Source organism: Natator depressus, chromosome 5 (assembly GCF_965152275.1).
Source record: "Natator depressus isolate rNatDep1 chromosome 5, rNatDep2.hap1, whole genome shotgun sequence".
In the NCBI taxonomy this organism is placed as follows: Eukaryota; Metazoa; Chordata; order Testudines; family Cheloniidae; genus Natator; species Natator depressus.
Window position 1 is genome coordinate 26808515 of NC_134238.1, and position 19048 is coordinate 26827562.

At 43.9% G+C, this 19048-nt stretch overlaps 1 protein-coding gene across 2 annotated transcripts in view; it reads right to left on the minus strand.

Moving 5' to 3' along the window:
- LIFR (LIF receptor subunit alpha) overlaps positions 1 to 19048 on the minus strand; it is an 83687-nt gene that overhangs the window by 33249 nt on the left and 31390 nt on the right. For both annotated transcript variants that reach the window (XM_074952494.1, XM_074952495.1), the window contains 4 exons: positions 8059 to 8215; positions 6226 to 6349; positions 3210 to 3361; positions 1287 to 1450 (listed from right to left, as the gene is read on the minus strand). In XM_074952494.1, coding sequence (XP_074808595.1) covers positions 1287 to 1450; positions 3210 to 3361; positions 6226 to 6349; positions 8059 to 8140 — 522 coding nt within the window. In that variant the 5' untranslated portion in view covers positions 8141 to 8215. The remainder of the gene's footprint in view (positions 1 to 1286; positions 1451 to 3209; positions 3362 to 6225; positions 6350 to 8058; positions 8216 to 19048) is intronic.

A 19048-nucleotide genomic window follows, 5' to 3' on the forward strand; every position in this document is an offset into this window, starting at 1 on the left:
TAATAGCACTCTTAAGACAGTCACCAATCAGGAACAGAAAACAATGAAAGACCAATTTCATAAGGAAAATGTACCTCCACAGCAAAGACCCACAAAAAGTAAGATCCACTGGGAAAATAACATCCACTGGGAGATTATATTTTTCTTTTTTAAAGTAACTTTTTCCCATAATGATGATGAACTAATTTCTTATGGCCACTTTCTAAAAACTCAAAGACTGCAATTGTCATTGTTATGATCCTACCACATTTTATACAAAATATTTTTAAAATGTAAAATTGAACTAAGCAGAATTTAAGTTTATGAGATGAAAACTTTACAGCATGTCATGTAATGTATTTCGATTTGGCTTGTTTATAGAAAATTTTACATTTATCATTTAAAATAGAACTGGCAAGCCACGCTCTGGGTTGTGGAGTAATATAGGTCATCCTAAAGAAGCTGTTAGGAAGATAAGATTAATCCTTTAAATCAACAGTATGACTGGAAAAATGGTTTGGGATGGAATCTGAATTGCCTGCTTTTGAGCCTGCTGCGTTGAACCCAAAATCTGGAGTTCAGGTTCAGTGGCTATTCTGATAAAATGAGTGACTAACCTAGAAAAATCTCCCCTCCCAGTCGTCATCTCCGGTGACAAGAACGTTGAACTCATTCTACTTGCTACCCATCCCACCAGCACTGAGCAACCACAACCTATTGAGTTACTTAAACAGCACTTTTCACCATGCTATCTCACTGGTACAGACCTGGCAGGCTGACACATTCAAAGTTATGCACCTTGGATTTAACTGGCACACCATCCCTGGGCCTAGAGTGAGGGAGGGCTTGTCCATGCAGCCTTGGCTCCAGGAGGTGGTTGGCTTTGCAGTGCTGCAGAACCAAACAAGAATGGGGAGGGGGCAGGTGGAGCCATTAATGGGCATAAGATACCTGCACAACTCTTACAATAACAGGGAAGGGAAACAGTAAAATTCACTTGGTTCTAAATGGCACTGGCACTGCACAACTGAACAAAAACTGCTGAAGCTGCCAGTGCCGTGTGGAGTAAGTGCAATAGCCATGGCATGCCTTTCTCCCTATCACTTTCAGTTGTTTTAGTGCTAGGATGTTCTCAAACACTAATAAAAATAAATGAACAACACCTATGTATAGCATGAGTCCGTAAGGTCTGTGTCCATGTTTTCCTGAACTCTCCTGCTTGTGTGACCCCTCCAAAATGTATGGGGGGGAGTGGGGGTAGAGAGGGGAAATGCATTTTCATAAAAAAAGTGAAAAAGAGGACTTACTAGTGTCACTGTCTCCATTGTTTCCTTACGCAGAATCTGAATCTGCCAGCTGGCATCTAATTCATGTTGGAAGACTGAGCCACTATCGTTCCACTTCAGATATAATGTGTAAGTTGAAAAGTCGGCATTCAGATTAAGAATTTGGGGGGTGAGTGGAATAAGTGCTTGAAAAGAAACAAGGGAAAAAGCATACATTCAAAATAATTACCAGCAACAGCGCTTACAGGTGTTTAATAGCTGCAGTTCTGAACTGGCTTGCTGCCATACCAATGTGAGGTTTGTTCTCATTAATTAAACTGGGTTGGGATTTGCCATTCCTCATGTAGGAAGCTTCCCAAGAAAGCACAGAAACATCCTCTGAAGTTTTGTTGGTGACCCCGCAGGCAGCATTTCTCCTGCTACATTAGGGGTGCCAAGTGCGATCTCCTCCAAGCTGCTCTAACACGTCTTTCCCACAGCTTTCTGTCAATGACTGGCTGAGAAAATCTTTTCTTCATCCTAGCCCCTCTACCTATTGTATCTATACAAAGGAGACTAAGAGTCTCAGGATCGGCACTTGTCTAAATCATAAATTGTTGTGAATGCAAAGTAACGATGCTTCCGTGTTTGTTAGGAAGTAGTGTGCTCTTGGAGGGGCTGTTCTTCACTTGAGATAAAATAGAGGCCCTTTTGTCATTAAGGTCTCATGGTGCTTTTTGTGAAGTGTACCTATTCTGCACAATTCCAAGTTGGGAAAAATATATTTTAGTTCCTTCTTCCCCTCTGCTTTAACTAGAGCAGAGGTTCTCAAACTTCAATGCATCGTGACCCCCTTTCGACAATTACATGCCCCCATGAGGGGGAACCAAAGCCTGAGCCAGCCCAAGCCCCAGGTGGGGGCGGGGGATGGGGAGAGAGACAAAGCCTTCAGTTCCAGTCAGGAGCCTGTAATCTGAGTCCCAATGCCCAGGACTAAAGCCCTCGGGCTTCAGCCCCAGGCCCCAGCAGTCTAAGTCAGCCCAGGCGACCCCATTAACATCGGGTCGCAGCCTACTTTGGGGTCCCGACCCACAGTTTGAGAACCGCTGAACTAGAAGGTTTTTTCCCATTTCCCCTTCTAAAAATGGTTGTTTATAATACTCATTCCAAAGTGACAGTTCCAACATGGGTACATTTCTAGAGGAGACGACAAGATTACATCTACGTTCTGTACACTGCTATGAAACCCATTAAGGAGGGAGGCAGCCCTGAAGCCAGCGCTGTGCAAGAGAAACAGCATGTCATTCCAGGGTCCCACATCAGGAAGTTAGCTTCAGTCCTGGGGCTCTGCTCTCCAGCCACACACCAACTCAGCTATTCTCTCCACAGCCAACCCTAATTGTTGTACTTCCTCCCTTATTAAATTTTACACCCAGCACAGGTGCAGCAAGGCCGAGCTAATTAAACAGGGCTGACCAGCCCCAGGCCTCCTGGGCCTTACAGGGCAGGCCACCCTGTTACAGATTGTTTTGTTTTGCTTTTTTGGTCCTAGCAGCTGTGAGAGAGACAAAGGAAGATATCATTTCCCCTAAAATGTTGTGAAAGAATGGGGATAAATGGTGCTCAAGCAGTGATGGTTCAAGAAAATATCTTGGAGGTGAGAATTACCACTGATGGTATTTTTTTTTTTAAGTGTAATTCTCCTACCTCATCCCCAAACAAATTAGCCTGAGGGAATAATTTGTTTTCTATCATGGCATCAAATACCATACTTGGCTACCAAAATATGCATTTAGCAGAAGTGCCTGTGCATGGTGGAGCACGGGGGTGTTCTGCATCTCAACAAGAGAAGCTCTTTATACAGGGAAATGCTGCCAAAGACAACTATTAAATCATCGTAGCCATTTCCAGAATGTTATAGTTAAGTGTTAATATAAAGCCATTATACATAAACTTGATACTTACAAACATTTTCCTCAGGCAATACAAATGTTTCAGTAGCTAAAGGAGTTCCAGAAGTATTTAGTGTGGTTATCTGTATGTTAGTGGAGCCCATTGCCACTGGAATATCTGCCCTTTTCCCCCCAGTTTCAATACATACTGGAGAGAATGGCTCACTGAAACAATAATAAAGAAGAATTAGAAAAGTTCTCCATGTATTAGGAAGTTAGAGAGCTCCCTACTAAATTTAACATTGCAAACCTTTAAAGGTCCAATTTATTCTCAGAACAAAACTGTGAGAGATCAGAGTCAAATTTCAGTAGTAGTTAAGACTTGGATAAGCTTTGGCAAAAGAAAGGAAGTTAAAAATTGTGACATTTTATTCAGAACACTATTCCAACCCCTTACTCACTCCAGACAGTATTTTTATCAAACGCCACAAAATAGCTTTGCGTTCTGGCCTTTTTTGCTTTTCTCATAACTTTTTGTGGTGAGGATGTGGGTGCAGAAAGGATGTTCATTCCCATCAGGGGACAGAGCTGGTGCTTCCTTTTGGGCTTTAGCCTACAGGGGAATAAGGGGGTTAATAAGAACATAAGCGGTTTGGCGCAGGGGACGGCCTTTTTTGGGGCAGGGGGAATGGTATATGTAGAATGCCCGGCACAATGAGGTCCTGGTCTGTGACTCCTCAGCAATGCACATAATTAAGGCTACGGTGGTCACAGCAGTCACGGATTCCGTGACTTTACCAGACTGCCAAGGCTTCAGGAGTTGGAGGTGGGACTGTGCGCCTCTGCCCTGCAACTGGAGCTGGCTGGAACCAGGACCCTGAAGCCCCAACCCTGCAGCTTCCGCCGGGAGCTGCAGCCAGGGCCATGCACCCCATCCCCGCAGCGTCCTGGGCTTGGCGGGCGCCGCAGCCAGGGCCGTGTGCCCCATCCCTGCGGCGTCCCGGGCTTGGTGGGGGCTGCAGCCAGAGCCACACACCCCAACCCTGCAGCATCCTGGGCTTGGCAGGGGCTGTAGCTGAGGCAGTGCACCCCAACCCCGTGGCTTTCGCCAGGGGCTGCAGCTGAGGCTGCGCGCCCCTGCCTTGCAGCTGCAGCTGGGGCCGTGTGCCTCACTCGTGGCTTCCCAGGGCTGTATGCCCCCACCCTGGCTGCAGCCAGGGCTTTGTGGGGGTGGGGGCACTGCAGCTGTGACCAGTGCACCCCTGTGCTGCAGCTGCGGCCAGCTGTGGAGCACAGGCTGTGTGCCCCCCATGGCTGCACCTCCCGCTGCGGCTGCGTCCCCCACCATGGCAGGGGGCTCAGCCTGTCAGCTGCCCACTCCCACCCTATGGGACTCCATTCTTCCCCCCCAGGCCTAGCCCTGCCCCCTGGTTATTTTTAGTAAAGTCACGGATAGGTCATGGGCTCCGTGAATTTTTGTGTTTTGCCCGTGACCTGTCCGTGACTTTTACTAAAAAATAACTGTGATAAAATCTCAGCCTAACACATAATTAATGATAGATTCGATGGATAGATAGGATGTGGCTTGAGTCCTCACTCTCCTTAACATTTCATATGTAACTGGAGAGGAGAAAGAGCTTGGAAAGTGCCCAGATCTTCCTCTCAGGGCTGGGGGGGAAAGGAAAAAGTCATAACAATGCCCAACTTCCTGCTAATTAACTATTACTCACTTAAATGGGACCCTGGAGCTTTCCCCTTTTGAAGTGGTTTAAATAAGAGGACTTGGGGAGGTTTTTGGACTTACCCCCACAGTCCCTGACTGATAAGGCTAATACACCCTGTTGAGCCTCAAGTGCTGAAGAGGACTAACCCTCCCCCAGGGCAGAGACATTTCCAAAGGGATCTTGGACACAGAGTATGTGGAGAGCATCAGGTGAAGGTCTGGTGGACGGGATTAGCTGTGGCTGAGCTCCCTTTCTGTGGCTCCCAAGAATGTCTCCTCACCTTATTGCTTTCTGTGCCACTTGCCTACTCCACCATGCTAAGGGAAGGGGGAATAAACAGAGGCAGCAGCTCACTGGGTGATCTTGTTCAGGATGCAGAGCCCCAGAAAATTTGCTCCTTCAAACAAGATGGTGGTGAGGGGATTCAGTTCACTACTGACACACACACACACACACACACACACTCTTTACAAACTGGGATGGCAATTGAAAATGCAGGCACACTAAACTGCCACTGGAGGCAGAGAACCTGGTGTGTGAGGTGGGGAAGGAGTGCAGCCAAGCCCTGGAGCTGCATGAACAAGTCTGAGCTGTCTTCACTATTCACAGGAAGAGAGGCATAGCACAAGTATCAGAACCGAGGAAGAAGTCAGGATCCAGAAAAGACTTAAAACCTCATGCCTAGTGCATGACAGAAAATTGGCAGATTTTCATTCTGGTGAGTTACACATGGAATGCACGAAAGTTCTAGAGATGTGTCTGAAAATATTACACTTTTTTAGCGTACCTTAAAAATCTAAACTATACTCCATTTCAAATAGGCTATTTCAATTTTGCTTTCTACTCCAAAAGCATTTATTTTCAAAAGGGATTTAATATTTAAATTGGTAAAAAAAAAAAAATACAGCCATTAAGGGATTTTACTTAGATGTAATCTAAGTTTCCTAAAGGCATTTTCACGTCTGAATCTTAATGCTTAAGGTCCCTGGTATTTCAGCACAGAACATATTTCAGGCATTTCCTTTTGGACTGAACCAAACTATGAAGATAACCTTTTGAGAACTAAAAACAAGGGCCATATGGACACTTTGAGAATTCAGAAGTAGGAGTGTGAGCACTCCCTACCCAATGTGAGGGGGTAGCAAGGTGTTCTGGCAAGAGAATCTTTGGCATACAGAGGTCCTTTGCTGGGAAGCTTACAATTGCCCAATTTAGAACTGAAAACATTCAGAGCAGAAGACACCATTCTAGATGTAACTGACTGGTGGACAGACATGCTCTGAGAAACACAGGATGTTACAAATTTCATGAATATGGATTGAAGAACAATAATACATACATAATTTGATAAGAAGAAACAATTACCTGTTTGTATAACAGATCTTGTAAATCAGTCTAAGATTTGCACTGGAGGTGGCATCCCAGGAACAGATCATTCTGTTTAAGTCATGTGTGATACATTTCAAACTCCAGGGTGCTTCTGGAAAACCTGAAATTGCAACATCTACACAGTTACAATGTAACAATTTAATGCTCTCAGACTGATGCTCCATCAGATATACACATTTTACAGATTACCTCACGCTCATTTACAATACTTTTAAACTTCCATTACATAGTTGCAGGCCAAGATTTTCAAACATGACCAATGATTTTGGGTACACAACCTGAAACACCTTAAAAAGTACTCATCTTTGGAGGGTGGGTTTTCAACGTTTTCTGAAAAATGAGGCTCCTCTAAGGCTGTCTCAAGTTGGACGCCCAAAAACTGAGGTGACTTTGTGTTTTGAAAATCTTGGCCACTGACTGGTTCTGTATATTAGAGTCAATGGTATTACACTACAGCAATAAGAGTAGCAGAATCTGGCTCCATGTTACGAGCAGACTCCCTCTGGTTGGGTCCGCACCATGGCCTCCATGAAGGGAGGTGCACAGAAGATTCCTGCACTCAGAGACATAAACCTGTTAGTAAATTCTCCCCTTCCACTCCTTTTCACACACAAAGGTGAGGAGTTTGTGCCGTTTTTGTTTAGTTTAACGCCTGGGTCAATTAAATTCCTATTGAACCACAAAAGGACCCAATCCTGAGAGGTGCTGAGTAATGTCAATTCCCCTCCATGCCTGAGGGGTGTCAATGAGAGCGGAGATTGCTCAGCATCTTGCAGGATCAGGTCCTAAGTGGTTCTCCCTCAGCATTTTGATTTGACAAGTGAATTCTGCTTGGGAACCCCTACAAAAGTTGTGTATATCCGATATACTTGCTTTGAAATAAAGTTTTAAAATCCCAACTTTCTTTTAATTGTTTGTAGTTATTGATTTTGTTGAGTGCTCAAAGGAGGTTGTCAGGAAAAAAGTAAAAGCTCTAGTTCATAGCTGGCCACATCACTATTGCTTAATAAAATAAAATAAAATAAAAAAATCCAAGCTACTACTGTGCCTCACTGCAAATTAAACTGCTTTCTACCACGGGGTGTGATATGTGCAGTGCAACCTATCCAGCTTTGACTGGGACAATTCAGCTGCTGTAATTCTGGTGAACTGAACTTGTTTGGCTTCTTGAGTTTTCAGTAATTCGAATACTTCAAACGTACCTACACAACTTGAGAGGAACAAGGCACAACAGAATCCCCTTTACTACATTAAAGCTGAATGTAGAATACTTAAACAGCTGGGCCAGGGATTCTATTACAGCCTCTGGGTGTAGCTGTGGCCTTCTACAATGGATCCCTCCATTATGTGCAGGGTTTGGGCCAGTGGAGTTGCATCTTGCATATATCCTGTGTCCAAACTCCCAAACTCCACTGGTCAACTTACAATACTCTCCTCTACAGTCCAGCCTAGACAGCATTGCTCTACGGTGCGTGGAGCTGTGGAACCTCCGTGTGCAGGCTCTATGCACAGCAGAACTGCAGTGGGCCTGAGTGTCTGTTGCCCTGCACACTGTGGAGTCATTTACACCAGTGAATGTAAATTGCCACCATTGTGGGGTAGAAGCACCCAGCTTTGCACTGGTGTTAGAGGCTACACAAGATGCAGGAAATTGGAGCATTAGATCCAGCATTTCTACTCTTAAGATCTTTCATTCCTAGAGAGGCAACATTATTTGACCCTGAGTACATAATAAATGCAGCACATTTATAGAGTAGGCACATATCCTAAGAGCAAGCAATCTAGCAAACAGTATCAAACTACACTTACCTGTCTCCTGACTATATATTAAGCTCAGCAAATGTAAGAAAGCTATTGCTAGGAGACATCGGAGACTTGGATTATCCCACATTCTTTTACCATTTACTATTTAGGATGACAACCTTAAGCAGGAATAAACTTCATCTTCCACACAGATTTGCCAGTTCTGAAACCAAAAACAAAACAAACAGTCTCTTTAAAATCACTGACACCCCCTGCTATGCAGCAAATAATACAAGTTTTCTATAGATGTATGTTTGTACAAGACTGAAATGTCGGACATATTACTTGTACAGATGCAGCAGTTACTTTAAAAGACCCTGACAAAAAGTTAATAAAGAGCATAAAATCACTCCAAAAAGAAACCTGGACCTGGAAGTGGACATTCCAAAGGGGAAATCACAAAAGTAGAGCTGGTCAGAAAATGTGACTTTTTCTAACCCTATGAAAAAAATTTCAACACAAATGAAAAAAAAATATTTTTTTGTGAAGAGCCAGCTTTTTATTTTAAAAAGTTGAAGTTTTCTGTGGAAAATATACACATTCCATGGAAAATTTAGTTTTGCTGAAAATCCTATTTTCCACTGAAAAGCAGTTTTGGTTAAAAAAATTTAAATTGCACTACACAGAAGTCTTTTGCACAGAAAAAGAACCACCACAAGAGAGAGACCTGACATATCAAGTCATTGACAACTTCCACTATATCTATTTAGAGTATCCTAAAATTGTTGAAGGAAGGAATCTTTCTAATAAAACAGCAAATTCTTACATAGATACCATGAATATTTCTTGAATTGAACCAGACAAGCACTGCTGCAGAACATGCTCACAGAAATCCCAACTCTATCCTGATAAGCAAGCACAGCCCACATTGAATCATTTAAATACTAGGCCACCAAATTCTTAAATTCTTACCACCAAAAGCACTAATGGTTGGGGTGGGGGTGGGGGGGTTGCCTTTTTTTTTTTTTTTTAAACGTGAGAGAAGTATGTAACCGGTGAGTTACAAGAAAGCCAATGACAAAATGTGGTTCTCCAAACCATACATACAAGGTAACAATTCACTTATTTTCTTCATATACCTCCACTTACTTAAATCTTTTCCATCAAGATTCAAGCTCCTCACTCGCTCATGTTAACATCTCTTGCTCAGTATCTCTGCCTAGTATAGCTTTCTCTCTCTCTCTGCCTATAAACTTCTCCCAAGTCTCTTGCCTTTTATTTTCTCCACTTGCCTTCCTCAGTACTGCCCTCAGGCCTTTCTTTGCTTGTCAAGCAGCCTCCCTCACCGTGCTCAAACTCCTTCTTAGTACATATTTCTTTTACAAGGACTTTCAAAGATAATTTCAAGTACTGTGTGCATGTCTAAAATTCAGTTCCATGTATACTTGTCCTTCAGTGGATGTTTTATGCTGGAATAGGTTTGTATGCAGATTATGTTAGGACTGTCCTGTGCAATTTAGACTAAGCTGCTGGGAGAGGCAGAAAACATTCCGCTTCATCCACCCCTTTTAAAAAAAAACATCCCTATGCATACAGCTGGCACTCAAATGGTCTCAATTCGCTGGCAGAAGTAAATAAACAGTTGTCATTTCTTAACCAGTGTTTCTTTGCAACTGTATGTCAACCTCCTAACGGTCAAAACTATCTACATTTTTGGCTGTATCAGTGGTCACAATGTTATTTTAGGACGTGTGAATTGAGGGTTTTACAAAGCGACCTTTTCAGTGTTTTGCAGTTTCTCTGGAACAAACTTTGTTTAACCCGTATTCATGTTTAATAATTAGCCTCTGTGTCAATTTTTGCTCCTAGGGAGGAAGATAGGAAAAGTTTACCCCCCAACACCTACCTCGTCCCTGCGGCACAGACACATTTGTTTTCTCCTTAATGCTGCAAAAGTTTGAAAACAGAAGACTGAACACATCTATGAACATCATGGTTGCAGTACAGGATGTGGCCTTATTATACTGAAGAACCATAAAAATTAGATGAGAAAGACCTAACAAGCATATAATCCAACCAGTCCATTTCCCTGCAAATCCAGAATAGTTCCCTATAATCCATTTACTAGTATTTTGTCCAGAATACTTTTAAAAGTCCCAAATGACAGAATTTCAATTCTCATCTTAGGATAGTATTTCCCAAACTATGGGTCCCAGGAAGGTTCTAAATGGGTCATGGACCCAGGATGGAGGGGAGACCTGGGAAGGTATGGGGTTGAAGGTGGAGAGTAAGCCCACCCCCCATTCATCCCACAGCGGTGGCTCCTGTCCCCACCGGTATGGGACAGATCCCTGCTCCGGGAATTACAACCAGGCACACAAGATCTCATAGCACAAGTGGACAGGCCAAACCAGAGTAGCACTGGGACACCATGTACCAGGTTGCAATACCACTCACTCAAATTTGGCCCAGCCATCCCTCTGTCATGACAGTGGCCAGGCCAAACCTGAGTGGTGTGGTGACTCCATGTGCCAGATCACAATGCCCGGAGCAGAGAGCTAGGCACAACCCCTTGGGACACGAGCTACCACTGAGGGGTAGGTGGGATCACTCTCCAAATATCCCTTCCCTCCACACCAGGTCAGGATTAGGTTGTGGTGCCAAGGCAGAGGTGCTTCTGCAGGTGGTCAGTGCCCTGTAAGTGGCGAAAGGAGCTGGCAGAGAAAGACACTGGCCTATGATTCCTCCCCCTAAGTTTGGACACTGTGTGGGTTTAAAAACATAATGCAGTTGGTGGGTCACCTTTGTAAAAAGTTGGGGAACGCCTCCTTATGATTCTATTCCACAGCCAAACACAGGTCACCATCAGGGAGGTTTTCAAGACTTTTATTTTTTTCTAATTTCATGTTATTAGATCTAGTAATATTTCTGTATACCAACCAATCTTCTGCTCCACTGGGCATTTACACCATTTGACTATGTATAGCTACGTGTCCCGCTCAACCCTGAAATTTAACCAAGCTATATTTAAGCTCTTTTAAAAACAGACTCACCCTCACAACTCAATCCCATTAGACCCCCAATCAATGTAGTTGTTCTTTTCCTAACACCCTCCAATTTATCAATATCTTTTTCGTAGTGCAGAGACCAGAACTAAATGAAATACAGTACACGCCTGTTTATCCAAACAGCCTCTGGGACATCCAAAACTTTTGGATAACCAGGTGTTCAGATAAACAGAAGTGCTATTAACTAACATAGGGCTATATGGGGGACACACTGGATTCAGATAACTGGGAGTTTTAGATTACTGGAAGAGTGCTGTATAGAAAAGGACTATCAGCTCCTTTCCTAATCTTACAATGCCAAAGCTTACGGGAAAATATCCAGTGGGGAAAGGAACTAGGGGGATTCCAATGGGGAGATTTTGAGGAGGAAGAGAGAAAGATGTCATCTAAGGATGTTACAATGACACAAAATTAAGCCTCTCCAAACCCACAGGAGGTACATAAACACCACACCCTTTTTATACAATGGTGAACTGTGGTACAGAAACAGTGACATGTCCAAGGTCAGGCAAGTCACTGTTGGTCAGAAACGTAACTGAGTGTCAGAAAGGAGAAGAAGGGAATTGAATGTTTAGGGCATTGAATTCTCTTTCTGTGTGGCCTTAGTTAAGTCATTTAGCCTCTCTGTGCCTCAGCTCTCCATCTGTAAAATGGGGTTAATAGCATTGCTCTACCTCACAGAATTGTGAGGATAAATAAAGATTGTGAGGTGCCTGGATACTATGGTGACAGATCATTAGCTGTAAGGATGAGATAGCTCATATTCATTTACCAGGGTTCATTTTTGGTATAACCAGGCCAAACTAATTTGGGATCAAACCCATGTGTGCTCAACTCTAATATTAGCATCCGATGAAGTGAGCTGTAGCTCACGAAAGCTTATGCTCAAATAAATTGGTTAGTCTCTAAGGTGCCACAAGTACTCCTTTTCTATTAGCCTAAGGGTTGCTCTAACACTAGGAACTTACATCAGCATAGCTATGTTTCTCAGGGGTCTGAAAAATCCACACCAAAGACATAGCAGCTGTACCAGCCTAACCCCGATGTAGACAGTACTACATTGATAGAAGAGTTCTTCTGTTGTCATAGCTACCGCCTCTCAGAGAGGTGGATTACCTACACCAATGGGCATCAGTAGTGCCCACACTGAAGCGCTAGAGAAACACTACAGCAGCACAGCTGCAGCGTTGCAAGTGCAGAAAAGCCCTTAGGCATGCCCAATGCTGAAAACCTATGTTCAGACAATGACAGCACTTTCCAGTCTACTATAGGCCCAGAACTTCAGCTTCAAAGATCTCGAAGACAAATGGAAAATTTAAGTGGTTCTAGGAAGTCAATGCTGCATCACAGGATTTCATGTTTACTGTCTCTCAGTGCCTTCAGATCAGATTTGTTCATATTATTTTTTAAGTAGAAATATATTTTAACTATTTCTGTGCAAACTCAAGACCGATATTAGCACACAAGACCAATATTTTTTCAAGTATGCATGAAAAAACTGCACATGCACTTTTAGGAACAAAATGACTGATCTGTATTGATATGCATACCCAACTCACAGCTGTGCATATATAAACACTTGAATTATCTGATCATTGGGCATTTGTTTATTTTGTAAAAAATAAAAAATGCAAAAATAAAAAAAATGCAAACACTTAAGTTTGGCCTTCAAACCAGTTGACAGTTTCCCTTCAGCTAGCACAATGATTCTCAATTTTTTTTTTTTTTTTTTTTTTTTTTTTTTTACTGGTGACCCCTTTCACACAGCAAGCCTCTGAGTGCAATATCCCCTCTCTCTCTCCACCCCCAATCAATTAAAAATGCTTTTTTATATATTTAACACCATTATTAATGCTGGAGGCAAAGTGGGGTTTGGGGTGGAGGCTGACAGCTCATGACCCCCCATGTAAGAACCTTGCAACCCCCTGAGAGATACTGACCCCCAGTTTGAGAACCCCCTAAGTTAGCAGCACTGAAGCAGTAAGAAACACAGTATGGGCCATATCCAGACCTCACCAGAATGAGTAGGGGTTTTGCCACCAAAGTCAATGGGATCAAGATTTGTTCTTTTCTACAACTATATAATATGAACCTATCTATCTGTTTCACTATGGCAATGGCTGGAGTTCTGACATAGCTCAGTACTATGACAACTGTGTGTTTATGCCTTGGAGGACACTCTTGTCCCTTATGTATTGTTGCTACAAGCAGGTGTAACTCATTTACTGAACTGCCCTGCTGTGCAAAGTTACAAAACAACATTTTAGCAGAGGCATACTAAAAGTTCAAATAAAAGAAGACAATCCTAAATCATTTCTCAAAACAGTTTGCTTCCAAGTCAGTGAGACACTAAAACAATGAACAAAAGAAACATATGCACATATATGCGGCATATTAAAAGCATTAAATATAATCTGCTACACAAAAGGAGTAGACTCATTGGCTCTTGCCTATTCTTCGGTGAACTTTAAAATGTACTACTAGAAGAGTCACATATTGTAATTAAATGTTATTAGTCAGGAAAAAATCCCGTTTTATAGGTTTCTTTTTCAGCTATAAAGTTACAAAATACATGAAGTAATTTTGAAACAGAAAGTTCTTTTGTCTTTTGATAAAAGCTGCCTCCAGTCTCCTAAAGCAAATTCACATGAGAGTTAAAAGGTCCTTCATCATCAGAGTGGAATACAGTTGTTTTAAAAGAACCATGCAGCAACTGTATTCTTAAATCTCAATAGGACAATGCAAGCTTTAGCTTATCAGTTATATGATATACATTCACTAGAGCTCAGTATCTTATTAGTTTGTTAAATTAAAGCAAAATTTTGCCTCAGGCTTCTCTGAATGTGTCAGGAGTGACACTGGCTTTAAGTAGAAGTGATCTTTACTGGCATACAGTCGACTCATTTTCAAGAGTTTTCAGAAACAGATCTTCTACTTTGAATTAAAAACAAACAAACATGGAAAAAGGCTCTTAAACAACAGTGTAAGTGTGTATACCCAAAGGCATATTCCTGCACTCTCTAAAATGAAGCCATTTCTAGGGTAGAAATGTAGCAGCCATTCTTACAGTATACAAATGTCCAAGTTGTGAAAAGAGCTAAGATCTTCTATATTAATGGCTTTTATTCCACCTACCTAGACAGACTCTTACTGTAGCCTTCTCAAAAGCTACATTAATGAAGATATCCTAAAGTGCATTCAGAGATTTTACATGTAGAAGGTTCAGGTATTTGCCTGCATACCATAATTGATAGAAAAGGTAGACTAATTCTGATAAGCAGCATGGGTGACATTATTACACCTGGATTAGGAAGAAGCTTGGTCCTGCCGGAGGCTGCCGCAGAGCAAGCAAGGTCCTCCCCTCCCCCGCCTCTTCCCCCAGCGCGCTGGGTGCCTGCCCCTCTTCCGCTCCCTCCCTGCCACCGATCAGCTGATGGCCCTTGTGAGGGAGGGGGAGAAGCGGAGCCACAGCCCGCTCGCTGATCCGGGGAGGAAGCGGAGTAGAGGTGGGGACGGGGCCTTGGGGAAGCGAGGTGGAATCAGGGCATAATCCCCTCCAGCCCCCTGCCGTGAGCCGCTCAGGGCTGGGAGCACCCCCATGACCCCAGCCCACACACCCAGCCTCCTGCCCTGACCCCTGCACCCACCTCCATACCCCAGCCTCCTGCCCTGACCCCTGCACCCCCCTCTACACCCCTTGCCCTGACTCCTGCACCCCCTCACATGCCCCCAGCCCCCCCCACCCCATGTCCTGACTCTTGCACCCCCCCACATTCCCACCCCCACCCTGAGCACCAAACAGCAGCTCCTGCACGCCCCAACACACATTCCCACCTGCACCCCTCGCACCAAATGGGAGCTGCCCAGGTAAGCACTCCACACCCAAACCTCCTGCCCCAACCCTGAGCCCTCTCCCTCATTCTAGCTCCTGGCCAGACCCTACACCCCAACCCCCAGCCTGCTCCTTCACCCCCAGCCCTCTGCTCAGTGCCCTCCCACTCTCAGCTCAGTGCAGAGAGAGAGGAAGAGAATGGGCTAGAACCAGGGAGAAGGTAGGTACCTACTCTGTGTGGGCAGGGCCAGGATCCCAGACTGGCAGAGGACAGAGCGGGGCCGGCAGCCAGGACCCTGGCTGGCAGGAGCCGGCAGACGGAACCCCAGACCGGCAGCGGGCTGAGCCGCTCAGCCCACTGCCGGTCTAGGGTTCTGGCTACCGGCCCCTTGCCAGCCGGGGTCCCGGCCACTTGCCCCGCTCAGCCTGCTGCCGGCCTAGGCGAACGGAACCCCAGGCTGGCAGCGGGCTGAGAAGGCCGGCGGCATAAGATCAGCATTTTAATTTAATTTTAAATGAAGCTTCTTAAACATTTTGAAAACCTTGTTTACTTTACATACAACAATAGTTTAGTTATATAATATATTGATTTATAGCGAGAGACCTTCTAAAAACGTTAAAATGCATTACCAGAACACGAAACCTTAAATTAAAGTGAATAAATGAAGACTCGGCACACCACTTCTGAAAGGTTGCCAAACCCCTGGGCTAGATGATCCTAATGGTCCCTTCTGTCCTTGAAATCTCTAAGTTAGGGTACAAAGCTTATATTTTTTAAAATGTTTAGTTATCTGAACTAACTAAAATTGTGTCTGCCATAAACAGATAATGAGGAACAGTGAAAATATACACAGAAACCTTGGGGACAGCTTTTTCTGATTACAGGAAGATGCTGTGAGGCCGTGAAACTAGTGAAGGATAAGTATCAAATGCTGTATGGGAAATCTGTTCTACAGTGACTTATGAAACCTGTAAAAGTTATTGGAGATTTTCTTTCCCCTAAGGTTTTGGTGTCACCACCAAGACAGCCAACTGAAGGTGGAAAAGATTGTTGGGGGAAGTGATTACATAGGGTGGTAGTGAAAAATCTAAAGGATAATAGAGAATTCATATAGTGTTTGATCCTGAGCAGTACTGAGCAACCATAACTCCCAATTCAGCCAAAGAGAATCGCAGGCACTTTGTAGGGTCAGGCCCTTGATGCCAATAAAGATAGATTTGAGACCTGGTGACGGGCAGGAGGCAATGAAACAAATGTTCTCTTTTTTATTTAAGTGGAGTTGCATGTTTCTGAAAATAAAGGAATTAATTAGCAGCCAAAGGAAGAGAACACCCGTAGCTCTAGAGAAAAGATGTACATATCATAATACACATCCTAGTATTGCAGGATGCACAGACAAAAGTTCCCCCTAATTACAAATTCATTCCAGAAGTACACATTTCTGGGAAACAAAAACACATTGCCAATACTGCTGACACTAAAGATAATAGGAACAGAAACAGAAGATTAACTTGCTTCCTTTAAGAATAGGCTTTGCTGTGACCTTCCAACATTCTGTCCTTGGCTTTCAAACTAATTGATGTGATACAGAATGAAACTACAATTCAGTGGTCATGCCAACATTTTTCTTGGCTTTTCTTCAATGGACTAAATTCTTTCCAAAGAAATTCCCAAACTTAAGGCACAAATCTCCCTTTAGTCATCTAAAATGTAGGCTTTCCTTCTGTGTTTCGTATTATGGCAGTATTCCAGAGTACAAAAAAAAAAAAGCGGGACAGTTTGTGAAGAAAAATGAATCCCCATTGGGGAATTTGGTTTCCACCAAGTTCCATGGAATCAATTCAGGGACTGGACTGTTAATTTTTTTCTGAAGGCAGACAGAATCAAAGAATGAAACAATTAATGATTGTAACTTATGCATGCACATGTGCCTTAGTAATCTGCAAAGGTAGAGAAGGATTTCCTTGTAAAGACAGCAAAGAGTATAGGACAGTTTACTCAAATATTGTACTAAAGTAAGTAGGAGAGCGCTCAGGCAGCTCTTTGAACACTTTGCAGCGAACGCTTCTTGTATGTGCACATGCCAAGCACAAGGAGCTTGGAAGGGATGAGCGAGGTTCCACAGCAGTTTCCTCCAGCTGCGGAGTTGCAGTACAGAGTCTTTCAGTAGTTGGAACTGCAGCATATGTGCTGCAGTAGCCCAATTGCTCCTGTGACCAGTGATCCGAGAATGGAGCAGAATTAACTCATGTGAAGGACTGAGACTTTCATAAAATCATTTTGCAAGTGATTTGTCATGAATACTATTTACTGAGGGACACATTTCAAATAAATGACAATATAGTCTTGCCTGTAGAACCATTGTGCAGTAGGGATGCCCTTTATTTTGAGAAGCACATTCTGCCAGGACAAGAATTCTATGGCAATTTCACAAGTGTTCATGGTTGGCTTCCATTAAAGTCAACATTTGAACCATTATACACACAGGAAAACTAAAGCCCTGAGGGTGACTTACCCTAAGTCACAAAGTTTGTGAGAGCAAGGAACAGAACTCTTATCTCTAATGATCAAAGTGGAAGCTCCATGTGTTTTTTCAGTCATGAAGTGTTTGATATTTTAGGCCAGTGGTCCCCAAACTGTGGGGCACGCCCCCCTAGGGGGAGTGGAGGAACATTGTTTTCACTAACAAGGTCAGCTCCCAGACTGCTGCGCTGGGCATCACAGAATGGGGAAGAGATGGCCAGCCCTCTGTGGAGATAGAGGTGGTTAGGGACTATTTAGAAAAGCTGGACGTGCACAAGTCCATGGGGCCGGACGAGTTGCATCCGAGAGTGCTGAAGGAATTGGCGGCTGTGATTGCAGAGCCCTTGGCCATTATCTTTGAAAACTCGTGGCGAACGGGGGAAGTCCCGGATGACTGGAAAAAGGCTAATGTAGTGCCAATCTTTAAAAAAGGGAAGAAGGAGGATCCTGGGAACTACAGGCCAGTCAGCCTCACCTCAGTCCCTGGAAAAATCATGGAGCAGGTCCTCAAAGAATCAATCCTGAAGCACTTACATGAGAGGAAAGTGATCAGGAACAGTCAGCATGGGTTCACCAAGGGAAGGTCATGCCTGACTAATCTAATCGCTTTTTATGATGAGATTACTGGTTCTGTGGATGAAGGGAAAGCAGTGGATGTATTGTTTCTTGACTTTAGCAAAGCTTTTGACACGGTCTCCCACAGTATTCTTGTCAGCAAGTTAAGGAAGTATGGGCTGGATGAATGCATTATAAGGTGGGTAGAAAGCTGGCTAGATTGTCGGGCTCAACGGGTAGTGATCAATGGCTCCATGTCTAGTTGGCAGCCGGTGTCAAGTGGTGTGCCCCAGGGGTCGGTCCTGGGGCCGGTTTTGTTCAATATCTTCATAAATGATCTGGAGGATGGTGTGGATTGCACTCTCAGCAAATTTGCGGATGATACTAAACTGGGAGGAGTGGTAGATACGCTGGAGGGGAGGGATAGGATACAGAAGGACCTAGACAAATTGGAGGATTGGGCCAAAAGAAATCTGATGAGGTTCAATAAGGATAAGTGCAGGGTCCTGCACTTAGGATGGAAGAATCCAATGCACCGCTACAGACTAGGGACCGAATGGCTAGGCAGCAGTTCTGCAGAAAAGGACCTAGGGGTGACAGTGGACGAGAAGCTGGATATGAGTCAACAGTGTGCCCTTGTTGCCAAGAAGGCCAATGGCATTTTGGGATGTATAAGTAGGGGCATAGCGAGCAGATCGAGGGACGTGATCGTTCCCCTCTATTCGACATTGGTGAGGCCTCATCTGGAGTACTGTGTCCAGTTTTGGGCCCCACCCTACAAGAAGGATGTGGATAAATTGGAGAGAGTCCAGCGAAGGGCAACAAAAATGATTAGGGGTCTAGAGCACATGACTTATGAAGAGAGGCTGAGGGAGCTGGGATTGTTTAGTCTGCGGAAGAGAAGAATGAGGGGGGATTTGATAGCTGCTTTCAACTACCTGAAAGGGGGTTCCAAAGAGGATGGCTCTAGACTGTTCTCAATGGTAGCAGATGACAGAACGAGGAGTAATGGTCTCAAGTTGCAATGGGGGAGGTTTAGATTGGATATTAGGAAAAACTTTTTCACTAAGAGGGTGG